The 23,153-nt window shown below is 45.1% G+C and overlaps 2 protein-coding genes across 3 annotated transcripts in view; one reads left to right on the top strand and one right to left on the bottom strand.

The window, feature by feature from the left end:
* Positions 1 to 23,153, bottom strand: part of LOC141157574 (cullin-associated NEDD8-dissociated protein 1-like) — a 46,759-nt gene that overhangs the window by 5,214 nt on the left and 18,392 nt on the right. The window contains exons 2-10 of one of the 2 annotated variants that reach the window (XM_073645012.1): positions 11,901 to 12,038; positions 11,275 to 11,418; positions 9,317 to 9,471; positions 6,733 to 6,856; positions 6,408 to 6,664; positions 6,043 to 6,285; positions 2,709 to 3,001; positions 2,482 to 2,623; positions 903 to 2,396 (exon numbers count right to left, since the gene is read on the bottom strand). In XM_073645012.1, the coding sequence (XP_073501113.1) occupies positions 903 to 2,396; positions 2,482 to 2,623; positions 2,709 to 3,001; positions 6,043 to 6,285; positions 6,408 to 6,664; positions 6,733 to 6,856; positions 9,317 to 9,471; positions 11,275 to 11,418; positions 11,901 to 11,968 (2,920 nt within the window). In that variant the 5' untranslated portion in view covers positions 11,969 to 12,038. Of the gene's footprint in view, positions 1 to 902; positions 2,397 to 2,481; positions 2,624 to 2,708; positions 3,002 to 6,042; positions 6,286 to 6,407; positions 6,665 to 6,732; positions 6,857 to 9,316; positions 9,472 to 11,265; positions 11,419 to 11,900; positions 12,039 to 23,153 lie in introns of those variants that run through there. The other variant, XM_073645014.1, reaches the window with a different exon arrangement.
* SEC13 (SEC13 homolog, nuclear pore and COPII coat complex component) lies at positions 15,848 to 21,519 on the top strand. The gene is made up of 9 exons (XM_073645011.1): positions 15,848 to 15,962; positions 16,896 to 16,940; positions 17,535 to 17,650; positions 18,245 to 18,396; positions 18,537 to 18,670; positions 18,797 to 18,930; positions 19,880 to 20,000; positions 20,085 to 20,231; positions 20,313 to 21,519. Exons 1-9 carry the CDS (start codon positions 15,960 to 15,962, stop codon positions 20,421 to 20,423), a joined length of 963 nt encoding a protein of 320 aa, XP_073501112.1. The 5' UTR covers positions 15,848 to 15,959; the 3' UTR covers positions 20,424 to 21,519.

Consider the following 23,153-nt stretch of genomic DNA (forward strand, 5'->3'; position numbering starts at 1 on the left):
GTGAGCTCCCTCTAGTGGTGGCTGTATAAATCTGTAGTGAGCTCCCTCTAGTGGTAACTATAAATCTGTATGCAGTGAGCTCCCTCTAGTGGTGGCTGTATAAATCTGTATGCAGTGAGCTCCCCCGAGTGGTGGCTATAAATCTGTATGTAGTGAGCTCCCTCTAGTGTTGACTGTATAAATCTGTATGCAGTGAGCTCCCCCTAGTGGTGGCTGTATAAATCTGTATGTAGTGAGCTCTCTAGTGGTGGCTGTATAAATCTGTATGTAGTGAGCTCCCTCTAGTGGTGGCTATAAATCTGTATGTAGTGATCTCCCTCTATTGGTGGCTGTATAAATCTGTATGTAGTGAGCTCCCTCTAGTGTTGACTGTATAAATCTGTATGTAGTGAGCTCCCTCTAGTGGTGGCTGTATAAATCTGTATGCAGTGAGCTCCCCCTAGTGGTGGCTGTATAAATCTGTATGTAGTGAGCTCCCTCTAGTGTTGACTGTATAAATCTGTATGAAGAGAGCTCCCTCTAGTGGTGACTGTATAAACCTGTATGTAGTGAGCTCCCTCTAGTGGTGGCTGTATAAATCTGTATGTAGTGAGCGCTCCCTAGTGGTGGCTGTATAAATCTGTATGTAGTGAGCTCCCTCTAGTGATGACTGTATAAATCTGTATGTAGTGAGCTCCCTCTAGTGGTGGCTGTATAAATCTGTATGTAGTGAGCTCTCTCTAGTGGTGGCTGTATAAATCTGTATGTAGTGAGCTCCCTCTAGTGATGACTGTATAAATCTGTATGTAGTGAGCTCCCTCTAGTGGTGGCTGTATAAATCTGTATGTAGTGAGCTCCCTCTAGTGATGACTGTATAAATCTGTATGTACTGAGCTCCCTCTAGTGGTAGCGGTATAAATCACCTGAGCTCAGCTGCTTGCACAGTCGCGGCAGGAGCTGTTCCGGGTTCACAAGGGTCAGCTTTCCCACACATTCGGCTACCACGTTCCTGGTGCCTTCCTCCACTGCCTCGCAGTGCTCCAGCAGCAGTTTCCAGACATCTTCCTGGTATGGTCGCAGCTCCTCGCTGGGCAGGCAGGTTAGCGCTTCTTTAAGAGAGTGCAGGAGCAGGTACTGCCTTCTGAGCTGACCCCCAATTTCATGCAGAAGGAAGGGCAGAAAATCTGCAGGACTGCCCACGCAGGCGTTTCCAAGGGCATACGATGCTGCAGACTTCACTTCCTCGCTAGGAGATGCAAAAGCCTCAAGGATCACAGTCTTCAGCTCCTTCTGCTGGCTGCCAAGGCTCCGCTCACGCCCAATTTCTGCCAGTGTCAAGAACGCCAACACCTTCACTGGGTCTCCGACACGGGGATTTTTGGCATCTTGTATGAATTGGGTAATGGAAGCATTGGATTCCTTAGGGCAGGCACTGGCCAAAGTGGCCACGCACTTGGCCACGGAATGGAAGGCCTGTTTGTGAAGGGTGGGCCCAGTAGACTGGACAGGACTGGTGAGTTGTTTGAGAAGATCGGCGTATCCGAGGTGAGCTGTGTGGCTCATGACCAACGCTTGTAAGAAGGAAAGAATGGATGCCAAGGCGCCTCCTTGGAGTAGAGCCGAGTGCACCAGCTGGAACAGTTGGGGAAGGATGCAGGCACTAAGTTTGGGAAGAGAAGCTGGATGTGCAGACACCAAGGTGGTAAGAAAATCTACAGACACTTGAGCCAAATGCATGTCCGATTCAGCCAGAAGAGACGGAAGCTCCCCCAGCACTGGCTCCAACATGGCGGACTTCAAACAGTCATTGTAGTTCCTCACTAACACCTCAAGGGTCGATACTGTTCCTAGCCTGAGGGCTCGCTGGTTTTTACGAAGGAAGGAGGCCAGAATCGGCAGTGCGTCCTTCAGCAACGGCCGCAGGTCAATCTTGAGAGGAGATCCTGCAATGAGGGCGAGAACCCTCACCGCCGTCAGTCTTGTGATTTCATTGCGCAGGCGTTCGAGGATGAGCAGGAGCGTGGATGGGAGATCATTCCCCAGTTGGTCTCCAAGATGGCTTATGAGATGACCCATGCAAGACAAAGCCCTCTCCTTCACCTCCTGGTCAATATCTGTCGCCTGAAGTCTTTTCAATGTGGCACTGAATAACTCTTTGGTATAGGGTGAACGCTCAGGTACCTTGGCCTGGTCCAGCGGTCGGATCACTTTTACCAACTGTTGAGCCACAAGTAGGGCTTCCGAGGTGATCTTGTAGAAGGTGTCAGAAATACAGGTGACCACCGGAGGTAAGAGGGCTGGAAGGTGGGGCTGGAAGCATTCTGGGGGGTGACAGCCGAGGATGACGTGAAGGAACATGAGCGTATCCAGGCGCATGTTGGAGCTGCTGCCTTTATCCGTCAAGGAGAAAGCGAGACCTATTGGTGAAAACAAATATATGGCCACTTGGTGACACAAGAAGACTTCACTCAGTGCTGCCTATGGATATCATGGGAGTCCTACCTGGGACCAGTGCAGGGATGTGTTGGGAGAGGCAGCCAGGAAGGGCACCAGTCAGTTCTGTAAGAACTGCAAAACATCCCTGACGAGACTTGATGCTCTTGTCCCTGAGCAGTTTCTGGAGAGACTTCATAACCGATGGGACCTATAGAGGAAGGACATCGATGTGGTGACCAAAGGGCGGCGCAGGAATCAGAAGGCTCTTAGCTTTGCCTCCCGGCTTTGGTCACCTGTTTCTGCAGAGCATTGAGAGGACTATCCCCCTTATCTGTGGCCTCCACATTCTGTCTGCAGCTGTGAGAACAGCGCGTCTGCCGGAGCAGTGCGATGTACGCAGAGAAGATGTCCGCCTTCACGTTCTCCTCTCTTTCCTTGAATCGTGAAATGATCGTGGGAGCCGCTGACCTGTAAAATTCTGATAGGAGATCGGGTCTGGCACTGATCAGAGTCTCCAGGCACTTAGCAGCTGAGCGCCTCACTTTCCAGCTCATATCATCATCATCACTGTATTCTTCATCACTCTCTAGAGACACCAAACCAGCATTATTTATATTATTCACAGTGGCAGTATTATAATAGTTATATTCTTGTACATAGGAGCAGTATTATAGTAGTTATATTCTTGTTTATAGGGGTCAGTATTATAGTAGTTATATTCTTGTACATAGGATCAGTATTATAGTAGTTATATTCTTGTACATAGGATCAGTATTATAGTAGTTATATTCTTGTACATAGGAGCAGTATTATAGTAGTTATATTCTTGTTTATAGGGGTCAGTATTATAGTAGTTATATTCTTGTACATAGGAGCAGTATTATAGTAGTTATATTCTTGTACATAGGGAGCAGTATTATAATAGTTATATTCTTGTACATAGGGGCAGTATTATAGTAGTTATATTCTTGTACATAGGGAGCAGTATTATAATAGTTATATTCTTGTACATAGGGGCAGTATTATAGTAGTTATATTCTTGTACATAGGGAGCAGTATTATAGTAGTTATATTCTTATACATAGGGGGGCAGTATTATAGTAGTTATATTCTTGTACATAGGGGCAGTATTATAGTAGTTCTATTCTTGCACATAGGGGGCAGTATTATAGTAGTTCTATTCTTGCACATAGGGGGCAGTATTATAGTAGTTATATTCTTGTACATAGGAGCAGTATTATAGTAGTTATATTCTTGTACATAGGAGCAGTATTATAGTAGTTATATTCTTGTACATAGAGGCAGTATTATAGTAGTTATATTCTTGTACATAGGGGCAGTATTATAGTAGTTATATTCTTGCACATAGGGGGCAGTATTATAGTAGTTATATTCTTGCACATAGGGGGCAGTATTATAGTAGTTATATTCTTGTACATAGGAGCAGTATTATAGTAGTTATATTCTTGTACATAGGAGCAGTATTATAGTAGTTATATTCTTGTACATAGAGGCAGTATTATAGTAGTTATATTCTTGTACATAGGAGCAGTATTATAGTAGTTATATTCTTGTACATAGGAGCAGTATTATAGTAGTTAAATTCCTGTACATAGGGGGCAGTATTATAGTAGTTATATTCTTGTACATAGGGGCAGTATTATAGTAGTTATATTCTTGTATATAGGAGCAGTATTATAGTAGTTATATTCTTGTACATAGAAGCAGTATTATAGTAGTTATATTCTTGTACATAGGGGGCAGTATTATAATAGTTATATTCTTGTACATAGGAGCAGTATTATAGTAGTTATATTCTTGTACATAGGAGCAGTATTATAGTAGTTATATTCTTGTACATAGGAGCAGTATTATAGTAGTTATATTCCTGTACATAGGGGGCAGTATTATAGTAGTTATATTCTTGTACATAGGGGGCAGTTTTATGGTAGTTATATTCTTGTATATAGAGGCAGTATTATAGTAGTTATATTCTTGTACATAGGGGGCAGTATTATAGTAGTTATATTCTTGTACATAGGGGGCAGTATTATAGTAGTTATATTCTTGTACATAGGAGCAGTATTATAGTAGTTATATTCTTGTACATAGGAGCAGTATTATAGTAGTTATATTCTTGTACATAGGGGGCAGTTTTATGGTAGTTATATTCTTGTATATAGAGGCAGTATTATAGTAGTTATATTCTTGTACATAGGAGCAGTATTATAGTAGTTATATTCCTGTACATAGGGGCAGTATTATAGTAGTTATATTCTTGTACATAGGGGCAGTATTATAGTAGTTATATTCTTGTACATAGGGGCAGTATTATAGTAGTTATATTCTTGTATATAGGAGCAGTATTATAGTAGTTATATTCTTGTACATAGGAGCAGTATTATAGTAGTTATATTCTTGTACATAGGGGGCAGTATTATAATAGTTATATTCTTGTACATAGGAGCAGTATTATAGTAGTTATATTCTTGTACATAGGAGCAGTATTATAGTAGTTATATTCTTGTACATAGGAGCAGTATTATAGTAGTTATATTCCTGTACATAGGGGGCAGTATTATAGTAGTTATATTCTTGTACATAGGGGGCAGTTTTATGGTATTTATATTCTTGTACATAGGGAGCAGTATTATAGTAGTTATATTCTTGTACATAGGGGGCAGTTTTATGGTAGTTATATTCTTGTATATAGAGGCAGTATTATAGTAGTTATATTCTTGTACATAGGGGGCAGTATTATAGTAGTTATATTCTTGTACATAGGGGGCAGTATTATAGTAGTTATATTCTTGTACATAGGAGCAGTATTATAGTAGTTATATTCTTGTACATAGGGGGCAGTTTTATGGTAGTTATATTCTTGTACATAGGAGCAGTATTATAGTAGTTATATTCCTGTACATAGGGGGCAGTATTATAGTAGTTATATTCTTGTACATAGGGGGCAGTTTTATGGTAGTTATATTCTTGTATATAGAGGGCAGTATTATAGTAGTTATATTCTTGTACATAGGGGGCAGTTTTATGGTAGTTATATTCTTGTACATAGGGGGCAGTATTATAGTAGTTATATTCTTGTACATAGGGGGCAGTATTATAGTAGTTATATTCTTGTACATAGGAGCAGTATTATAGTAGTTATATTCTTGTACATAGGGGGCAGTTTTATGGTAGTTATATTCTTGTATATAGAGGCAGTATTATAGTAGTTATATTCTTGTACATAGGGGGCAGTATTATAGTAGTTATATTCTTGTACATAGGAGCAGTATTATAGTAGTTATATTCTTGTACATAGGAGCAGTATTATAGTAGTTATATTCTTGTACATAGGGGGCAGTTTTATGGTAGTTATATTCTTGTATATAGAGGGCAGTATTATAGTAGTTATATTCTTGTACATAGGGGGCAGTATTATAGTAGTTATATTCTTGTACATAGGGGGCAGTATTATAGTAGTTATATTCTTGTACATAGGGGCAGTATTATAGTAGTTATATTCTTGTACATAGGAGCAGTATTATAGCAGTTATATTCTTGTACATAGGGGGGCAGTATTATAGTAGTTATATTCCTGTACATAGGGGCAGTATTTGAGGGTCATACCTGGTTCTTCTTCACTTTCTGTCTCCATCCTCTCCTCTTCCTCTTCACTATCATAGTTGTAGTTAGGGTCATAAGAAATATACTTCAGGCACAAATCAATGACTGTGGGGACGTAAGTTGAGATTTCTTTGGGGCAGCGTCTGATGAAGGAGTCCAGAGCCTGGAAACACTGCTCTTGCAGCTCATCATCTTCCACTTTACAGAACCCCACCACTAGGGGCACTATTCTCTCTAGATGTGGCCCTGGAGAAAGAACAGTTGGGATAATGAGGACTTACACCGCAGGATTAGTTCTATATAACAGGAGAAGGTAACAACTTATAATATTCCTATAATATGTGGTGGCATCATGGTGCCCTCCTTACCCAGTCTGTGTCCTGCCTGCAAGCTGACAGCGGCCACACACTGAATATACGTCCTAGTGGTCGATGTGGATTCGTTCTTTTTAATTTCTGCCACCAGATGTTCTACAAGTTCTGTGAACAGGTTTCCATTGCAGGTTTGCACCAGGTGCCCCAGCGCCAGCACCGCTCTCTTCCTCACTGCAAGGCGAGGACTGGTGAGCTGCGGCAGGAGACAGCTGAGGATGGAGGGGTGGAAGGAGTAGAGCGCTCCTCCCAATCTGCTGGGGACATAGAGGAGATGAGAGGGTGGCCACAACAACAACCTCACTAGAAAGAATCATCTCACCTTCCCAACATGTCCGACAATATATCAAGAGCCTCTAGCTGCACCGCGGCATCATCCTGCTTTCCTATAGCCCCTGTCAGTTGTCCTGTGATCTTCCTGCAGACATTGGTGGCTAAAGTAGAGCCTGTAAGAAAACCATAAGAAAAGTATTAATATACATTATAATACTGATCCTGAGTTACATCATGTATTATACTCCAGAGCTGCACTCACTATTCTGCAGGTGCAGTCACTGTGTACATACATTACATTACAGATCCTGAGTTACCTCCTGTATTATACTCTAGAGCTGCACTCACTATTCTGCTGGTGCAGTTACTCAGTACATACATTACATTACTAATCCTGAGTTACATCCTGTATTATACTCCAGAGCTGCACTCACTATTCTGCTGGTGCAGTCACTGTGTACATACATTACTAATCCTTAGTTACATCCTGTATTATACTCCAGAGCTGCACTCACTATTCTGCTGGTGCAGTCACTGTGTACATACATTACATTACTGATCCTGAGTTACATCCTGTATTATACTCCGGAGCTGCACTCACTATTCTGCTGGTGCAGTCACTGTGTACAAACATTACATTACTAATCCTGAGTTACATCCTGTATTATACTCCAGAGCTGCACTCACTATTCTGCTGGTGCAGTCACTGTGTACATACATTACTAATCCTTAGTTACATCCTGTATTATACTCCAGAGCTGCACTCACTATTCTGCTGGTGCAGTCACTGTGTACATACATTACATTACTGATCCTGAGTTACATCCTGTATTATACTCCAGAGCTGCACTCACTATTCTGCTGGTGCAGTCACTGTGTACATACATTACATTACTAATCCTGGGTTACATCCTGTATTATACTCCGGAGCTGCACTCACTATTCTGCTGGTGCAGTCACTGTGTACATACATTACATTACTAATTCTGAGTTACATCCTGTATTATACTCCAGAGCTGCACTCACTATTCGGCTGGTGCAGTCACTGTGTACATACATTACATTACTAATCCTGAGTTACATCCTGTATTATACTCCAGAGCTGCACTCACTATTCTGCTGGTGCAGTCACTGTGTACATACATTACATTACTGATCCTGAGTTACATCCTGTATTATACTCCAGAGCTGCACTCACTATTCTGCTGGTGCAGTCACTGTGTACATACATTACATTACTGATCCTGAGTTACATCCTGTATTATACTCCAGAGCTGCACTCACTATTCTGCTGGTGCAGTCACTGTGTACATACATTGCATTACTGATCCTGAGTTACATCCTGTATTATACTCCAGAGCTGCACTCACTATTCTGCTGGTGCAGTCACTGTACATACATTACATTACAGATCCTGAGTTACCTCCTGTATTATACTCTAGAGCTGCACTCACTATTCTGCTGGTGCAGTTACTCAGTACATACATTACATTACTAATCCTGAGTTACATCCTGTATTATACTCCAGAGCTGCACTCACTATTCTGCTGGTGCAGTCACTGTGTACATACATTACTAATCCTTAGTTACATCCTGTATTATACTCCAGAGCTGCACTCACTATTCTGCTGGTGCAGTCACTGTGTACATACATTACATTACTGATCCTGAGTTACATCCTGTATTATACTCCGGAGCTGCACTCACTATTCTGCTGGTGCAGTCACTGTGTACAAACATTACATTACTAATCCTGAGTTACATCCTGTATTATACTCCAGAGCTGCACTCACTATTCTGCTGGTGCAGTCACTGTGTACATACATTACTAATCCTTAGTTACATCCTGTATTATACTCCAGAGCTGCACTCACTATTCTGCTGGTGCAGTCACTGTGTACATACATTACATTACTGATCCTGAGTTACATCCTGTATTATACTCCAGAGCTGCACTCACTATTCTGCTGGTGCAGTCACTGTGTACATACATTACATTACTAATCCTGGGTTACATCCTGTATTATACTCCGGAGCTGCACTCACTATTCTGCTGGTGCAGTCACTGTGTACATACATTACATTACTAATTCTGAGTTACATCCTGTATTATACTCCAGAGCTGCACTCACTATTCGGCTGGTGCAGTCACTGTGTACATACATTACATTACTAATCCTGAGTTACATCCTGTATTATACTCCAGAGCTGCACTCACTATTCTGCTGGTGCAGTCACTGTGTACATACATTACATTACTGATCCTGAGTTACATCCTGTATTATACTCCAGAGCTGCGCTCACTATTCTGCTGGTGGAGTCACTGTGTACAAACATTACATTACTGATCCTGAGTTAATAATAATAATCTTTATTTTTATATAGCGCTAACATATTCCACAGCGCTTTACATACATACATTATCGATGTCCCCATTGGGGCTCACAATCTACATTCCCTATCAGTCTTTGGAGTGTGCGAGGAAACCAGAGAACCCGGAGGAAACCCACGCAAACATAAGGAGAACATACAAACTCCTTGCAGATGTTGTCCTTGGTGGGATTTACATCACCAATAGTCTATGTCTCTCCTCTGATGTATCCCAGCTTTCCCCATTGTTCCCCGGAGTGTACCTGAGCTTGCGGGAGGAAGTTCCAATATAACAGTCTTTAGTCCGATGCTGCAGATATCTCTCAGCTGTTCCTTCTCGGATAGCATGTTACTGCACAGAGTATCCACAATCATCTCCACCTGATGCTCCTTCACTTTCCCCACCAGAGGTCCCAGGCTGCAGAAAGCCACGGGAGACAAAACCAACATTCAAATTTAGGAATACATGACACATGGAGGCAACAAAAAGCCACATAATGTGTAACTGATTGGTTATCCTCTACATGTGGGGCTTGTAGGACCTCAATTGTGAATGTATGGTGGAGAACTGGAGATAGCAGGACCTCAACAACTGTGAATGTATGGTGGAGAACTGGACATAGAGGGGGACCTCAACACCTGTGAATGTATGGTGGAGAACTGAAGAGAGAGGGACCTCAACAACTGTGAATGTATGGTGGAGAACTGAAGAGAGAGGGACCTCAGCAACTGTGAATGTATGGTGGAGAACTGAAGAGAGAGGGACCTCAACAACTGTGAATGTATGGTGGAGAACTGAAGAGAGAGGGACCTCAACTGTGAATGTATGGTGGAAAACTGAAGATGGAGGGACTTCAACTGTGAATGTATGGTGGAAACTGGAGAGAGAGGAACCTCAGCTGTGAATGTATGGTGGAGAACTGAAGATAGAGAGACCTCAACACCTGTGAATGAATGGTGGAGAACTGAAGATAGAGGGACCTCAACAACTGTGAATGTATGGTGGAGAACTGAAGATAGAGGGACCTCAACAACTGTGAATGTATGGTGGAGAACTGAAGAGAGAGGGACCTCAACAACTGTGAATGTATGGTGGAGAACTGAAGATAGACGGACCTCAACAACTGTGAATGTATGGTGGCAACTGAAGAGAGAGGGACCTCAACAACTGTGAATGTATGGTGGAGAACTGAAGATAGAGGGACCTCAATAACTGTGAATGCATGGTGGAGAACTGAAGATAGAGGGACCTCAACTGTGAATGCATGGTGGAGAACTGAAGAGAGAGGGACCTCAACAACTGTGAATGTATGGTGGCAACTGAAGAGAGAGGGACCTCAACAACTGTGAATGTATGGTGGAGAACTGAAGATAGAGGGACCTCAATAACTGTGAATGTATGGTGGAGAACTGAAGATAGACGGACCTCAACAACTGTGAATGTATGGTGGAGAACTGAAGATAGAGGGACCTCAATAACTGTGAATGTATGGTGGAGAACTGAAGAGAGAGGGACCTCAACACCTGTGAATGTATGGTGGAGAACTGAAGATAGAGGGACCTCAACAATTGTGAATGTATGGTGGAGAACTGAAGAGAGAGGGACCTCAACACCTGTGAATGTATGGTGGAGAACTGAAGATAGAGGGACCTCAACAATTGTGAATATATGGTGGAGAACTGAAGAGAGAGAGACCTCAACACCTGTGAATGTATGGTGGAAACTGAAGATAGAGAGACCTCAACAACTGTGAATGCATGGTGGAGAACTGGATATAGAGGGACCTCAACACCTGTGAATGTATGGTGCAGAATTGAAGATAGAGAGACCTCAATAACTATGACTATATGGTGGAGAACTGAAGAGAGAGGGACCTCAACTATGACTGTATGGTGGAAAACTGAAGATGGAGGGACTTCAACTGTGAATGTATGGTGGAAACTGGAGAGAGAGGAACCTCAACTGTGAATGTATGGTGGAAAGGTGGAGATAGAGGGACCTCAACTGTGAATGTGGTGGAGAACTGGAGAGACAGGGACCTCAACTGTGAATATATGGTGGAGAACCGGAAAGCGAGAAGGACCTCAACTGTGAAAGTAGTGTGGAGAAAAGAGGGTAGAAGAGTATGAAGACCATCAATCATATGTTGGAGCCAATGGGGAAGTCATAAATTTACAGACAATGCCCAAGAGGGCCTCTAAGTCCCCACACCTCTCTCACCACTTCACTGCTAGGTTCTGCACCTCTCCGTTCTTGTCCTCCAGCAGCTTCAGCAGCATCTTCACCACCCTCCGCTCGCTGTCCTCATCTAACTTGATGGAGTCCTTCTGCAGCTCCACCATCAGATCATTTGTGGCCATGAACCTTTAAGAGGAAGCAGGAAAGGTGTAAAATCCAATATCTCCAGGCTATGTGCCCTACGTTTTATCAGTGAGTGGTATGTACTGTTCTCTGTAATCAGCCATGAGAACCTGATTGACCAGGTGACAGATCGAAAGTGCGGAAATCTCCCTATCCCCCTGACCAGTTATCTCCAGCACTGAGGACCTCTATATACATTAATATCTCATTATAAAGCTCCCGCACTATTATACAGCGGACATTTTTGTCTGCGAAATTCTGTCTACTTGGTGATCAGTTCTCTACTTAAAGGGCCATTGCTATAAAAATGTCTTCAGTGCAAAAAAAAACAAAACAGGAACGTGTGATGGGGTCACGCAGGAATGGCGAGCCGCTGTGCCCCCATTATTTCAGCATGAGTTAACAAAGGTTGTAGCATTTATCCCCGTAGCTGTAATCCTACCTACAGCCCCTGCCCTGCAGTCCCTTCTGAGTCCCCTCCTCACCTGAAGTCCTTGTCACTGGACGTCATCTTCTCCAGCAGGCTGGAGATATGATAGGTGACATTGCTCATGGTGACAGCAGCACTGCAGCCAGTCTACAGGGAATCACAGTGGGACACGAGGGGCTGCAACTTTTGACCCCTGTACAGAGAAAATATGGCGACGAGAGTCATGTGGGGGTGAGGGGATCGTGTTTGCTGCCCCCTCTTTGGAAGTCACTGGAAAACCTGACACTGCCATGTTATTAATAGATGGTGAGCGACATCCAAGGAAAGACCCCTGCTGGACACCAGGCAGAAATACAGGAGGGACCACCACATAATAACAGGGTGATCCTGAAATGTGACACAAAGTAACAACAAAAGTCAGGAGGATATTAGTAAAAGGTGACCTCACCTGCAACTATCCAGCAAGAGACCAAATAATGACAATAGAAATGAAATGCATAATCTTTAAAATTAATTAAATCAATTAATTAAAATAAAAGATACAATGGAGGAGGAGGGTCAGAGCGTAGAAATAACCACAATGTAACTGAATGCACAAAATAACGAATCATTACACCCCAGGGAGATACAGCATTGTGATAAAGACCATGGCTGACAATAAAGTGCAAATGGAAACTTGATATTTAACGTGAAAACTGATAATGTGAAAATGCATATAAATCAATAATAAATATAACAGCACCATCAAGTCTAAAGCAGTGAAGTGCGTAATATAACCAGATATAATAACTGGGGGATGTGACGGTCTATTAGCAGCTGCCGATCTGATTAATAAGAACAATGTCAGAAGGTGAATGACATTGTGAATACAGGTGATAAGAGGCAACACAAACCCAGCGCCTCCGAGAACGCCGAGAGTCCTCCACCTCAACCGCCATCGAGGAAGCAGCACAGGTATGAGAAGGCACAAAACTACTGCCCCCATCATGTAATGGTACAGAAGGTCATTGCACATGATCATTTGGGACAATTTGCAGCATGAGTCGTGTATCTAATCCTATCCTGTGTGATACTGCCTGCTGAGCTGTGTATCTAATCCTATCCTGTGTGATACTCTCTGCTGAGCTGTGTATCTAATCCTATCCTGTGTGATACTGACTGCTGAGCTGTGTATCTAATCCTATCCTGTGTGATACTGTCTGCTGAGCCGTGTATCTAATCCTATCCTGTGTGATACTGTCTGCTGAGCCGTGTATCTAATCCTATCCTGTGTGATACTGCCTGCTGAGCCGTGTATCTAATCCTGTCCTGTGTGATACTGCCAGCTGAGCCGTGTATCTAATCCTATCCTGTGTGATACCGTCTCCTGAGCAGTGTATCTAATCTTATCCTGTGTGATACTGTCTGCTGAGCCGTGTATCTGATCCTCTCCTGTGTGATACTGTCTGCTGAGCAGTGTATCTAATCCTATCCTGTGTGATACTGTCTGCTGAGCCGTGTATCTAATCCTATCCTGTGTGATACTGTCTGCTGAGCCGTGTATCTAATCCTATCCTGTGTGATACTGTCTGCTGAGCCGTGTATCTAATCCTATCCTGTGTGATACTGTCTGCTGAGCCGTGTATCTAATCCTATCCTGTGTGATACTGTCTGCTGAGCCGTGTATCTAATCCTATCCTGTGTGATACTGTCTGCTGAGCTGTGTATCTAATCCTATCCTGTGTGATACTGTCTGCTGAGCTGTGTATCTAATCCTATCCTGTGTGATACTGTCTGCTGAGCAGTGTATCTAATCCTATCCTGTGTGATACTGTCTGCTGAGCCATGTATCTAATCCTCTCCTGTGTGATACTGTCTGCTGAGCTGTGTATCTAATCCTCTCCTGTGTGATACTGTCTGCTGAGCCATGTATCTAATCCTCTCCTGTGTGATACTGTCTGCTGAGCTGTGTATCTAATCCTATCCTGTGTGATACTGCTGAGCTGTGTATCTAATCCTATCCTGTGTGATACTGACTGCTGAGCTGTGTATCTAATCCTATCCTGTGTGATACTGTCTGCTGAGCTGTGTATCTAATCCTATCCTGTGTGATACTGTCTGCTGAGCCGTGTATCTAATCCTATCCTGTGTGATACTGTCTGCTGAGCTGTGTATCTAATCCTATCTAGTGTGATACTGACTGCTGAGCTGTGTATCTAATCCTATCCTGTGTGATACTGACTGCTGAGCTGTGTATCTAATCCTATCCTGTGTGATACTGTCTGCTGAGCTGTGTATCTAATCCTATACTGTGTGATACTGTCTGCTGAGCCATGTATCTAATCATATCCTGTGTGATACTGTCTGCTGAGCCGTGTATCTAATCCTATCCTGTGTGATACTGTCTGCTGAGCTGTGTATCTAATCCTATACTGTGTGATACTGTCTGCTGAGCCATGTATCTAATCATATCCTGTGTGATACTGTCTGCTGAGCCGTGGATCTAATCCTATCCTGTGTGATACTGTCTGCTGAGCCGTGTATCTAATCCTCTCCTGTGTGATACTGTCTGCTGAGCCGTGTATCTAATCCTATCCTGTGTGATACTGACTGCTGAGCTGTGTATCTAATCCTATCCTGTGTGATACTGTCTGCTGAGCCGTGTATCTAATCCTATACTGTGTGATACTGTCTGCTGAGCCGTGTATCTAATCCTCTCCTGTGTGATACTGTCTGCTGAGCCGTGGATCTAATCCTATCCTGTGTGATACTGTCTGCTGAGCCGTGTATCTAATCCTCTCCTGTGTGATACTGTCTGCTGAGCCGTGTATCTAATCATATCCTGTGTGATACTGTCTGCGGAGCTGTGTATCTAATCCTATCATGTGTGATACTGTCTGCTGAGCTGTGTATCTAATCCTATCCTGTGTGATACTGTCTGCTGAGCCGTGTATCTAATCCTATCCTGTGTGATACTGTCTGCTGAGCCGTGTATCTAATCCTATCCTGTGTGATACTGTCTGCTGAGCTGTGTATCTAATCCTATACTGTGTGATACTGTCTGCTGAGCCGTGTATCTAATCCTATCCTGTGTGATACTGTCTGCTGAGCCGTGTATCTAATCCTCTCCTGTGTGATACTGTCTGCTGAGCCGTGTATCTAATCCTCTCCTGTGTGATACTGTCTGCTGAGCCGTGTATCTAATCCTCTCCTGTGTGATACTGTCTGCTGAGCCGTGTATCTAATCCTATCCTGTGTGATACTGTCTGCTGAGCCGTGTATCTAATCCTATCCTGTGTGATACTGTCTGCTGAGCCGTGTATCTAATCCTCTCCTGTGTGATACTGTCTGCTGAGCCGTGTATCTAATCCTATCCTGTGTGATACTGTCTGCTGAGCTGTGTATCTAATCCTATCCTGTGTGATACTGTCTGCTGAGCCGTGTATCTAATCCTATTCGGTGTGATATTGTCTGCTGAGCCGTGGATCTAATCCTATCCTGTGTGATACTGTCTGCTGAGCCGTGTATCTAATCCTCTCCTGTGTGATACTGTCTGCTGAGCCGTGTATCTAATCCTATCCTGTGTGATACTGTCTGCTGAGCCGTGTATCTAATCCTATCCTGTGTGATACTGTCTGCTGAGCCGTGTATCTAATCCTATCCTGTGTGATACTGTCTGCTGAGCTGTGTATCTAATCCTATCCTGTGTGATACTGTCTGCTGAGCCGTGTATCTAATCCTATCCTGTGTGATACTGTCTGCTAAGCTGTGTATCTAATCCTCTCCTGTGTGATACTGTCTGCTGAGCCGTGTATCTAATCCTATCCTGTGTGATACTCTTTGCTGAGCCGTGTATCTAATCCTATCCGTGTGATACTGTCTGCTGAGCTGTGTATCTAATCCTATCCTGTGTGATACTGTCTGCTGAGCTGTGTATCTAATCTTATCCTGTGTGATACTGTCTGCTGAGCCATGTATCTAATCCTATCCTGTGTGATGTGTGGGCGGAACCTTTGTACTCAGGAAACTTCACCTACCCGGACCGGAAGCCGCTCTGCACCGCTGGAAGCTGCTGGAGCCGCCGGGAGCTGCCACGTCTGACAGACACCGGAGAGACAGAGAGCAGAGCGACACCATGGTGCGTGTCATCCCCGGGCTGTCCACCTCGGGGGCCGCAGGAGCGGAGGAATAGGCCGGGGCTCCCGGAGCGATAGGGCCACAGCTGAGGCAGGGAGGGCCGGGGACACTATACGGATGTAGCGGAGCTAAGATTTCGTTTTACATAGAACTGCGAGCAAGATGACATATGGCTGCTGGCAGGGTTATATGTTTACATAGGACTGCAGACGAGGGGCCATATTTACATATGACTACATTCTTGCATAGGCCTGCAAGAAAGGTGATATATACATAGGATTGAGGGCAGCATATGAAATTTACATAGGACTGCGGTGGGGCTGCCGGAGATACGTCGTTCTTACATGGGGCTGCTGGCGATACGTCATTCTTACACGGGGCTGCCGGCGATACGTCATTCTTACACGGGGCTGCCGGCGATGCGTCATTCTTACACGGGGCTGCCGGCGATGCGTCATTCTTACACGGGGCTGCCGGCGATGCGTCATTCTTACACGGGGCTGCCGGCGATGCGTCATTCTTACACGGGGCTGCCGGCGATGCGTCATTCTTACACGGGGCTGCCGGCGATGCGTCATTCTTACACGGGGCTGCCGGCGATGCGTCGTTCTTACACGGGGCTGCCGGCGATGCGTCGTTCTTACACGGGGCTGCCGGCGATACGTAGTTCTTACACGGGGCTGCCGGCGATACGTAGTTCTTACACGGGGCTGCCGGCGATACGTAGTTCTTACACGGGGCTGCCGGCGATACGTCGTTCTTACACGGGGCTGCCGGCGATGCGTCGTTCTTACACGGGGCTGCGGATGCAGCTGCTCTTAGTGCTTGTGGTAGTAGGTGCGGGGCTGGTCCCTGATGGTACGGGTGCGTGCGGTCATGGACGGTCCGTTGTCACCGAACATGTCATCTGACCTCCAACCTTTCTTTTTCTCAGGTTTCCGTAATCAACACTGTGGACACCTCCCACGAGGATATGATTGTGAGTGGACCATCCGGCTTCTTATCTGTCATTTACTTTTCTGTAGAGATTTCATCTGGTGCTGTGTACAGGAAACGAGCAGAGCAAACACCGCAATGTAATGTGAGGAGCCCAGTGCTGCTAATGGCTGCTGTGCACACACTGTTATTGCTCTTATGTGTCCCCCTTTGTTCTGCTGGGGGTTTTCTCTGGTCAGAATGAGTCTCCTTCCCCCTCTGGCAGCTGACAATGTAGCCGTTTCTTACCTACCCTGTAGAAGCAGGCTTCTCAACTGTGCTGCCGAGACTTTTACTTCCCTGACAATTAGGCAGAAAGCTGTTCCTACTGGCTGCTTGCAGTGAGCGGAGGGTCACTATGCAGAGACCTGCAGAGAACGACTGAGCATGTGCAACCATTAGGTGGATGTGTTCAGTGCTGCCCCCTGGTGTTCATAGTGCATAACATGCTGTGTTGTAGCCTCTGGTGGTCTACCTGCGGCTCTCACCCGGCCGTCAGTATTGCCGCTGTTCTCCTTACAAGCCGCTCTTGAGTCTCTTATATTCTGGTCGTTCTTTGTGTATTTGGACGATTTACGTTCCGCTCTTGTCTTTTCAGCACGACGCTCAGATGGATTATTACGGCACCCGTCTGGCCACCTGCTCCTCCGACAGATCCGTGAAGATCTTTGATGTAAAGAATGGCGGTCAGATCCTGATTGCTGATCTGCGGGGGTGAGCGAGGCCGACCTTTACATAACCCAGAACCTGCGCTCTCACAGTCATGAGGCCAAAGTGTGACGGGAAACCAACAATCCTACAGCAGGCCCTGGAAAAGAAACGACCCAGGTTCTCAGGATTGGCGTCCGTTTCAGTGGTCGGACCCCCATGTATTCCGGGGGAATGTGCCATCAGTCTGTCACAGTAACACCCTAGTTATACCCCCCCTCCCAATGTGCACAGTCGCTGAATGTTGTACGGCCGGGATCGATCATCTTCTCTGATCTCGGTCGTTTAACTTCTTAAATGATGCTGTCAATAGCAATTGGAGCATCTAGGTGGTTTGACAGAAGGAGGGGGGGTACCTGACCTAAAAGGGTTCGCCATGACCAGTCGTACACAGATACCACACATTTATAGATGTGATCAGAGCGAGACTGAAAACATTATTTAATATATTCACTTCCAAAAGTTTACCTTTTTTTTTGTTAAACTTAAAAGTTAGCAAAATTCTCTTTGAGGTATATAGGACGCTGTTTGTTTTTTCCCTTTTCATTCACATTTGAGACCTTCTTTCATCCCTCCATAACTTTTGGTTTTGCGTTGCAGCCACGAGGGGCCGGTCTGGCAGGTGGCCTGGGCTCATCCTATGTACGGAAACATCCTGGCGTCCTGCTCCTATGATCGCAAGGTTATTATATGGAAAGAAGAGAATGGGACCTGGGACAAGACGTACGAATACACCGGCCACGACTCTTCAGGTGATTACGCCTGGCGGTATGATGGGGGTAGTAGTGCAGCGGTTGGGATGGTCTGCGCTTGTTGCCTCCCTTCCCCCCATGAAGTGTTCTGATATAGGACCACATTTGCAGCTTGTAATTCTGTTCTGTGTCCGGTTCAGTGAATTCTGTGTGCTGGGCCCCTCATGACTTTGGGCTGATGTTGGCCTGTGGCAGTTCAGATGGCGCAATTTCCCTCCTCACCTACACGGGTGATGGCCCCTGGGACGTCAAAAAAATCAGCAACGCTCACACGGTACGTACCGGTAAATAAACGGATTTACTATATAAACCCAGTAGGGTTGTCTCTTTAAGACAAGATTTTTCCATGATAGATACTGTTGTGCCGCGGTCTCAGTGTAGACGTTTCTGTCACATTTAGATCGGGTGTAACGCGGTCAGCTGGGCTCCGTCTGTCGTCCCGGGCAGTTTAGTGGATCAGCCGTCTGGACAGAGGCCGAACTACATCAAGAGATTTGTCTCCGGGGGATGCGACAACCTGGTAAAAATCTGGAGGTAAGTGACAACTTGGGTAGTCACATGCCGCATGCAGGCGTCATATTGGTAATACAAGGAATTTACATGTCATGTTTTATCGCAAGTTTCAGTGGTTTTACCTGTTACTCGTATAAGTGAACTCAATCCGCCTATTACTTCTGCTCAAAGGGGGTTGCAGGTAAATCACTGGATATGATACCGGTCCCCCATAGCACTGGGATAGCTTTGCCCTTTTACATGAGGTGCAGTCCTTTGGTCCCAGCATGTGCTTTGCCTGTGCGTGCTGCGACCTCCGCTCTCAGTATTGATGAAGTTGGAGCAGATAGACGGTCACCCACAGTCCGTGCCGCTAGTATCTGGGGAGTGCAGCGTCCATCTGGATGAATTATCTGTAGGGCAGAGACAACTCGCGTCCAGGATCTAATACGTAAGAATCAGATCCTTAGGCCGTGTCTACACCTGGTGTTTGCAGTCCGCAAAAAAGTAGCATAGTGGATGACAAGTTTCATCCAGACACCTTGAGAAATTAAATCCATGTCGCAGATTTTCCCAGTTGACATCAGTAGGGATGTCGGACTCCACAACAAGCCCCCGTTGTTGCAGAATTGCTGCTGTACATTGGGTAAACTATAAATGTGCTATTCTCGCCTCCCCTGGTGTCTTCCGGGTTCCTTGCTGGTCTCTGTATAGCACGACCACTTGCAGTAATGTCTTCTCCGGTGTCATTGCAGCACCGGTCACATGGGTGACATTGGCAGAAGGAAGCGTCAGGAGAGGGGGGAGAGTAGCGTTTTGGGTTTTTATATACATTTTATGTTAGCCCCAATCTGCAGCGACAAATCCCGACTACTTTTGGTGCAGATTCTTGAGGCCATTTTTGCAGCGTGTGAATGTAGCCGTTATAAGACACCATTATATAGAGGTGATAACACGGCCGCTGTAACGGAGCTTATCCTTGTGTCCGCAGGGAGGAGGACGGGCAATGGAAGGAGGATCAGAAGCTGGAGGCACACAGTGACTGGGTGCGGGACGTGGCCTGGGCCCCGTCTATCGGGCTCCCTACCAGCACCATTGCCAGCTGCTCTCAGGTAACGCCCGGTTGGGGCGGCTCATGGTGTGATGGTGGAGGGGTGCGCCTGCCGTGTCCTGAGTCTCTCGTCGTCTTTTTGCAGGATGGCAGAGTTTACATTTGGACTTGTGACGACCCGACCAGTAACAGCTGGACCCCGAAACTGCTGCACAAATTTAACGATGTCGTCTGGCACGTGAGCTGGTCCATCACCGCCAACATCCTGGCCGTGTCTGGGGGCGACAACAAGGTATGGTGCACGGCGGAAGAGCCACGAGGGTCAGTGCATGAAATTCTTCTCTATTAACCCCTTCTCTCCTCCTGTTTCTAGGTGACTTTGTGGAAGGAGTCGGTGGACGGTCAGTGGGCGCTGATCAGCGATGTAAACAAGGGCCAGGGGGCCGTGTCTGCTGTGACAGACGGACACCAGAACGAGCAGTGACCCTTCCGTGCATCCGGACCATGAATTCAGACTTCCTGCTCTATCAGAATAAATCTCAGAAGGACAAAGCTCTTATTAACTCTTTCACGGCCAAAATGAAACTACAGATTTCCCCCCTTCTCCTAAGATCTGATTTTGTGGCATTTTTGTCTTATTTTCCTATAGTTTTTTTTTGGTTACTCCTCAAGCGAAAAGTTCTTTTAAGTGGAATATTTGACATATTGATTTTCAGCATCCGGTGGCTGCTGTATTGTATCGGAGCCCAGGGCCTGTGTCCATGTGTTGTGCAGCTTTAAAGCTTTTTTTTTTTTCGGGCTGCAAAATGCTGGGTACAGGCTGCTGCAGAAAGTGGCGCATCAAAAGTCCGGGCGCCCTAAATCCTACTGATTTGATCATTCTATTTATGGCCCCTGGGTCCGGTAAATAATGGCAGGCGGCTGCTGCTCGAGGGATTTTTCTCAATTTTTCCTTTTACGATTCACAAGCGATACTCAGACATAATCTGTGCGATCGATGAAAGTCATGGACCCGTTCTCTGACTCCTGCGCTGCGGTGAACTCCTCTATAACGTTATATGTACAAACGTCTGTAAATAATTCCCATACGAGCGGTGAGAGCGGTGCTATTAGTGCAGCTTGTGAATGATAAGAGGCAATTAAAGGGATTGTCCACCTTTTTTTTTCTTTATTATACCGTGATCCTAAGTGCTCTAACACAATTAAAAGCACCTACTGGTCCTGTGCCGCTGCCACTCGCCTTTCCTTGTTTTCTGGAGTGTTTGGGACCTGAGCAGCTGCTCGCTCACCGCTGCAGCTGCTCATGTTTGTAGAAGGAGGAGAGATGGGGGGGGGGCTGGTCAGCAAGTTTGTGATTTAATTTTTTAGGGTGTACTTGGGCTCTTTGGTTAATAAAAACCCCAAACAAACATTATAAACAGGGTAGACAACCCCTTTAATAAAATATCCCAAAAGTCACATCCTTTATACTGGAGACTCCCCAATGTTCCCACAATCGTTTCCTTTTATAAAACTGAAATTTTGCTCTTTATTTGTAAACATTTTGTTTAATTCTTGGAATAAAATATTGAATTATTTCATTTTTCTGCTGCTTCGGATTTGCAGAATCTGTAGAATAACTTTTGTGTTTTCTCAAGGAACAAACAATAATTTCTATGGCTGCGCTGTGATCTGAGGATCTATAGACATCCTGTGGCTGCCGGCGTCTCAAACTTCCTCTGCTCTGTGACATGTACAAGTCTGTGTGGGGCGGATAGGAAGTCTGTGGTATAGCAGGTAGCAATAAATGATGGTCACCTCCTGATACTTTGACAACTTGGTCTCCCTACTGCAAAGCTTCGGCCACTGAGTGTCTCCTATCTATCCGCTGCCTGTTGTCAAGTGTCATCCATCTTTACCATCCGATATGCCGAGATGAGTCACAGGTAGTGGGGGACAGGTCTTTCCCTCTACAGGGGCAGTGGGGTGGTTTTCATCTTTGCAGGAAATAGGTAGGGTCTTTCTGCAGGAAGTGAGCGCTCCTGTCACACTATAGAGGCAGCTTTCCAGTAAGGCAGACCGGCCATTGGACAATGCTAGAAGCAGTGTGTGAGACAGGTAGTTCCTGCTCATATAGTTCTGGCAGAATGCTAATGAAAAGGAATCACCCACTGAAAAAGAGTGGATGGCAAGATGCAGAATCAGGAAGTTGAGAGAGTTATCTGCACCAAAGGCATCGTTGTCTATGGGAGAATGGGGACAGGAACATCATATTTTCTACAGATTGTGTGCGGAAGGACAGGAGCACTATAAGAAAAAATATTGAGGGATGATGCTGGAACAGTACAGGAGAGGAATATCTGCCCCCTGATCACTGCAGGTGGGGGGATATCTGTGAATGTGCTTTAGACTTTAGATGAAGGCAGAAGATGATTCTTCCACGAACGATCTTCACTACTGAGCACAAAGCGGCAGGAAAGGAGATAAAAGCAGCGAGACTGAGACACAGCACAGAGTCCTTGTATGAACAGAGACTAAACCATAGACACAGCTCTGTCCTGATGGTGAACTAAACCGCAGCCAAAGAGCGGGATCTGGGGCAAACAAATATCAGGTGCACATCCTCTATAGCTACTATTAAGACTTATCTTGAGTTACATCCTGTATTATACTCCAGAGCTGCACTCACTATTCTGCTGATGCAGTCACTGTGTACATACATTACATTACTGATCCTGAGTTACATCCTGTATTATACTCCAGAGCTGCACTCACTATTCTGCTGGTGCAGTCACTGTGTACATACATTACATTACTGATCCTGAGTTACATCCTGTATTATACTCCAGAGCTGCACTCACTATTCTGCTAGCGCAGTCACTGTGTACATACATTACATTACTGATCCTGAGTTACCTCCTGTATTATACTCCAGAGCTGCACTCACTATTCTGCTGGTGCAGTCACTGTGTATATACATTACATTACTGATCCTGAGTTACATCCTGTATTATCCTCCAGAGCTGCACTCACTATTCTGCTGGTGCAGTCACTGTGTATATACATTACATTACTGATCCTGAGTTACATCCTGTATTATCCTCCAGAGCTGCACTCACTATTCTGCTGGTGGAGTCACTGTGTACATACATTACATTACTGATCCTGAGTTACATCCTGTATTATACCCCAGAGCTGCACTCACTATTCTGCTGGTGCAGTCACCGTGTACATA

This window comes from Phyllobates terribilis, unplaced genomic scaffold, assembly GCF_046119375.1.
Source record: "Phyllobates terribilis strain yellow unplaced genomic scaffold, ASM4611937v1 Scaffold_8__6_contigs__length_399053987, whole genome shotgun sequence".
In the NCBI taxonomy this organism is placed as follows: domain Eukaryota; kingdom Metazoa; phylum Chordata; class Amphibia; order Anura; family Dendrobatidae; genus Phyllobates; species Phyllobates terribilis.

Coding starts and splice junctions, on each gene's coding strand:
- SEC13 (XM_073645011.1), top strand. Junction 17,651..18,244: donor CTGATTGCTGATCTGCGGGG/GTGAGCGAGGCC, acceptor TTTGCGTTGCAG/CCACGAGGGGCCGGTCTGGC. Junction 18,397..18,536: donor CACCGGCCACGACTCTTCAG/GTGATTACGCCT, acceptor TGTCCGGTTCAG/TGAATTCTGTGTGCTGGGCC.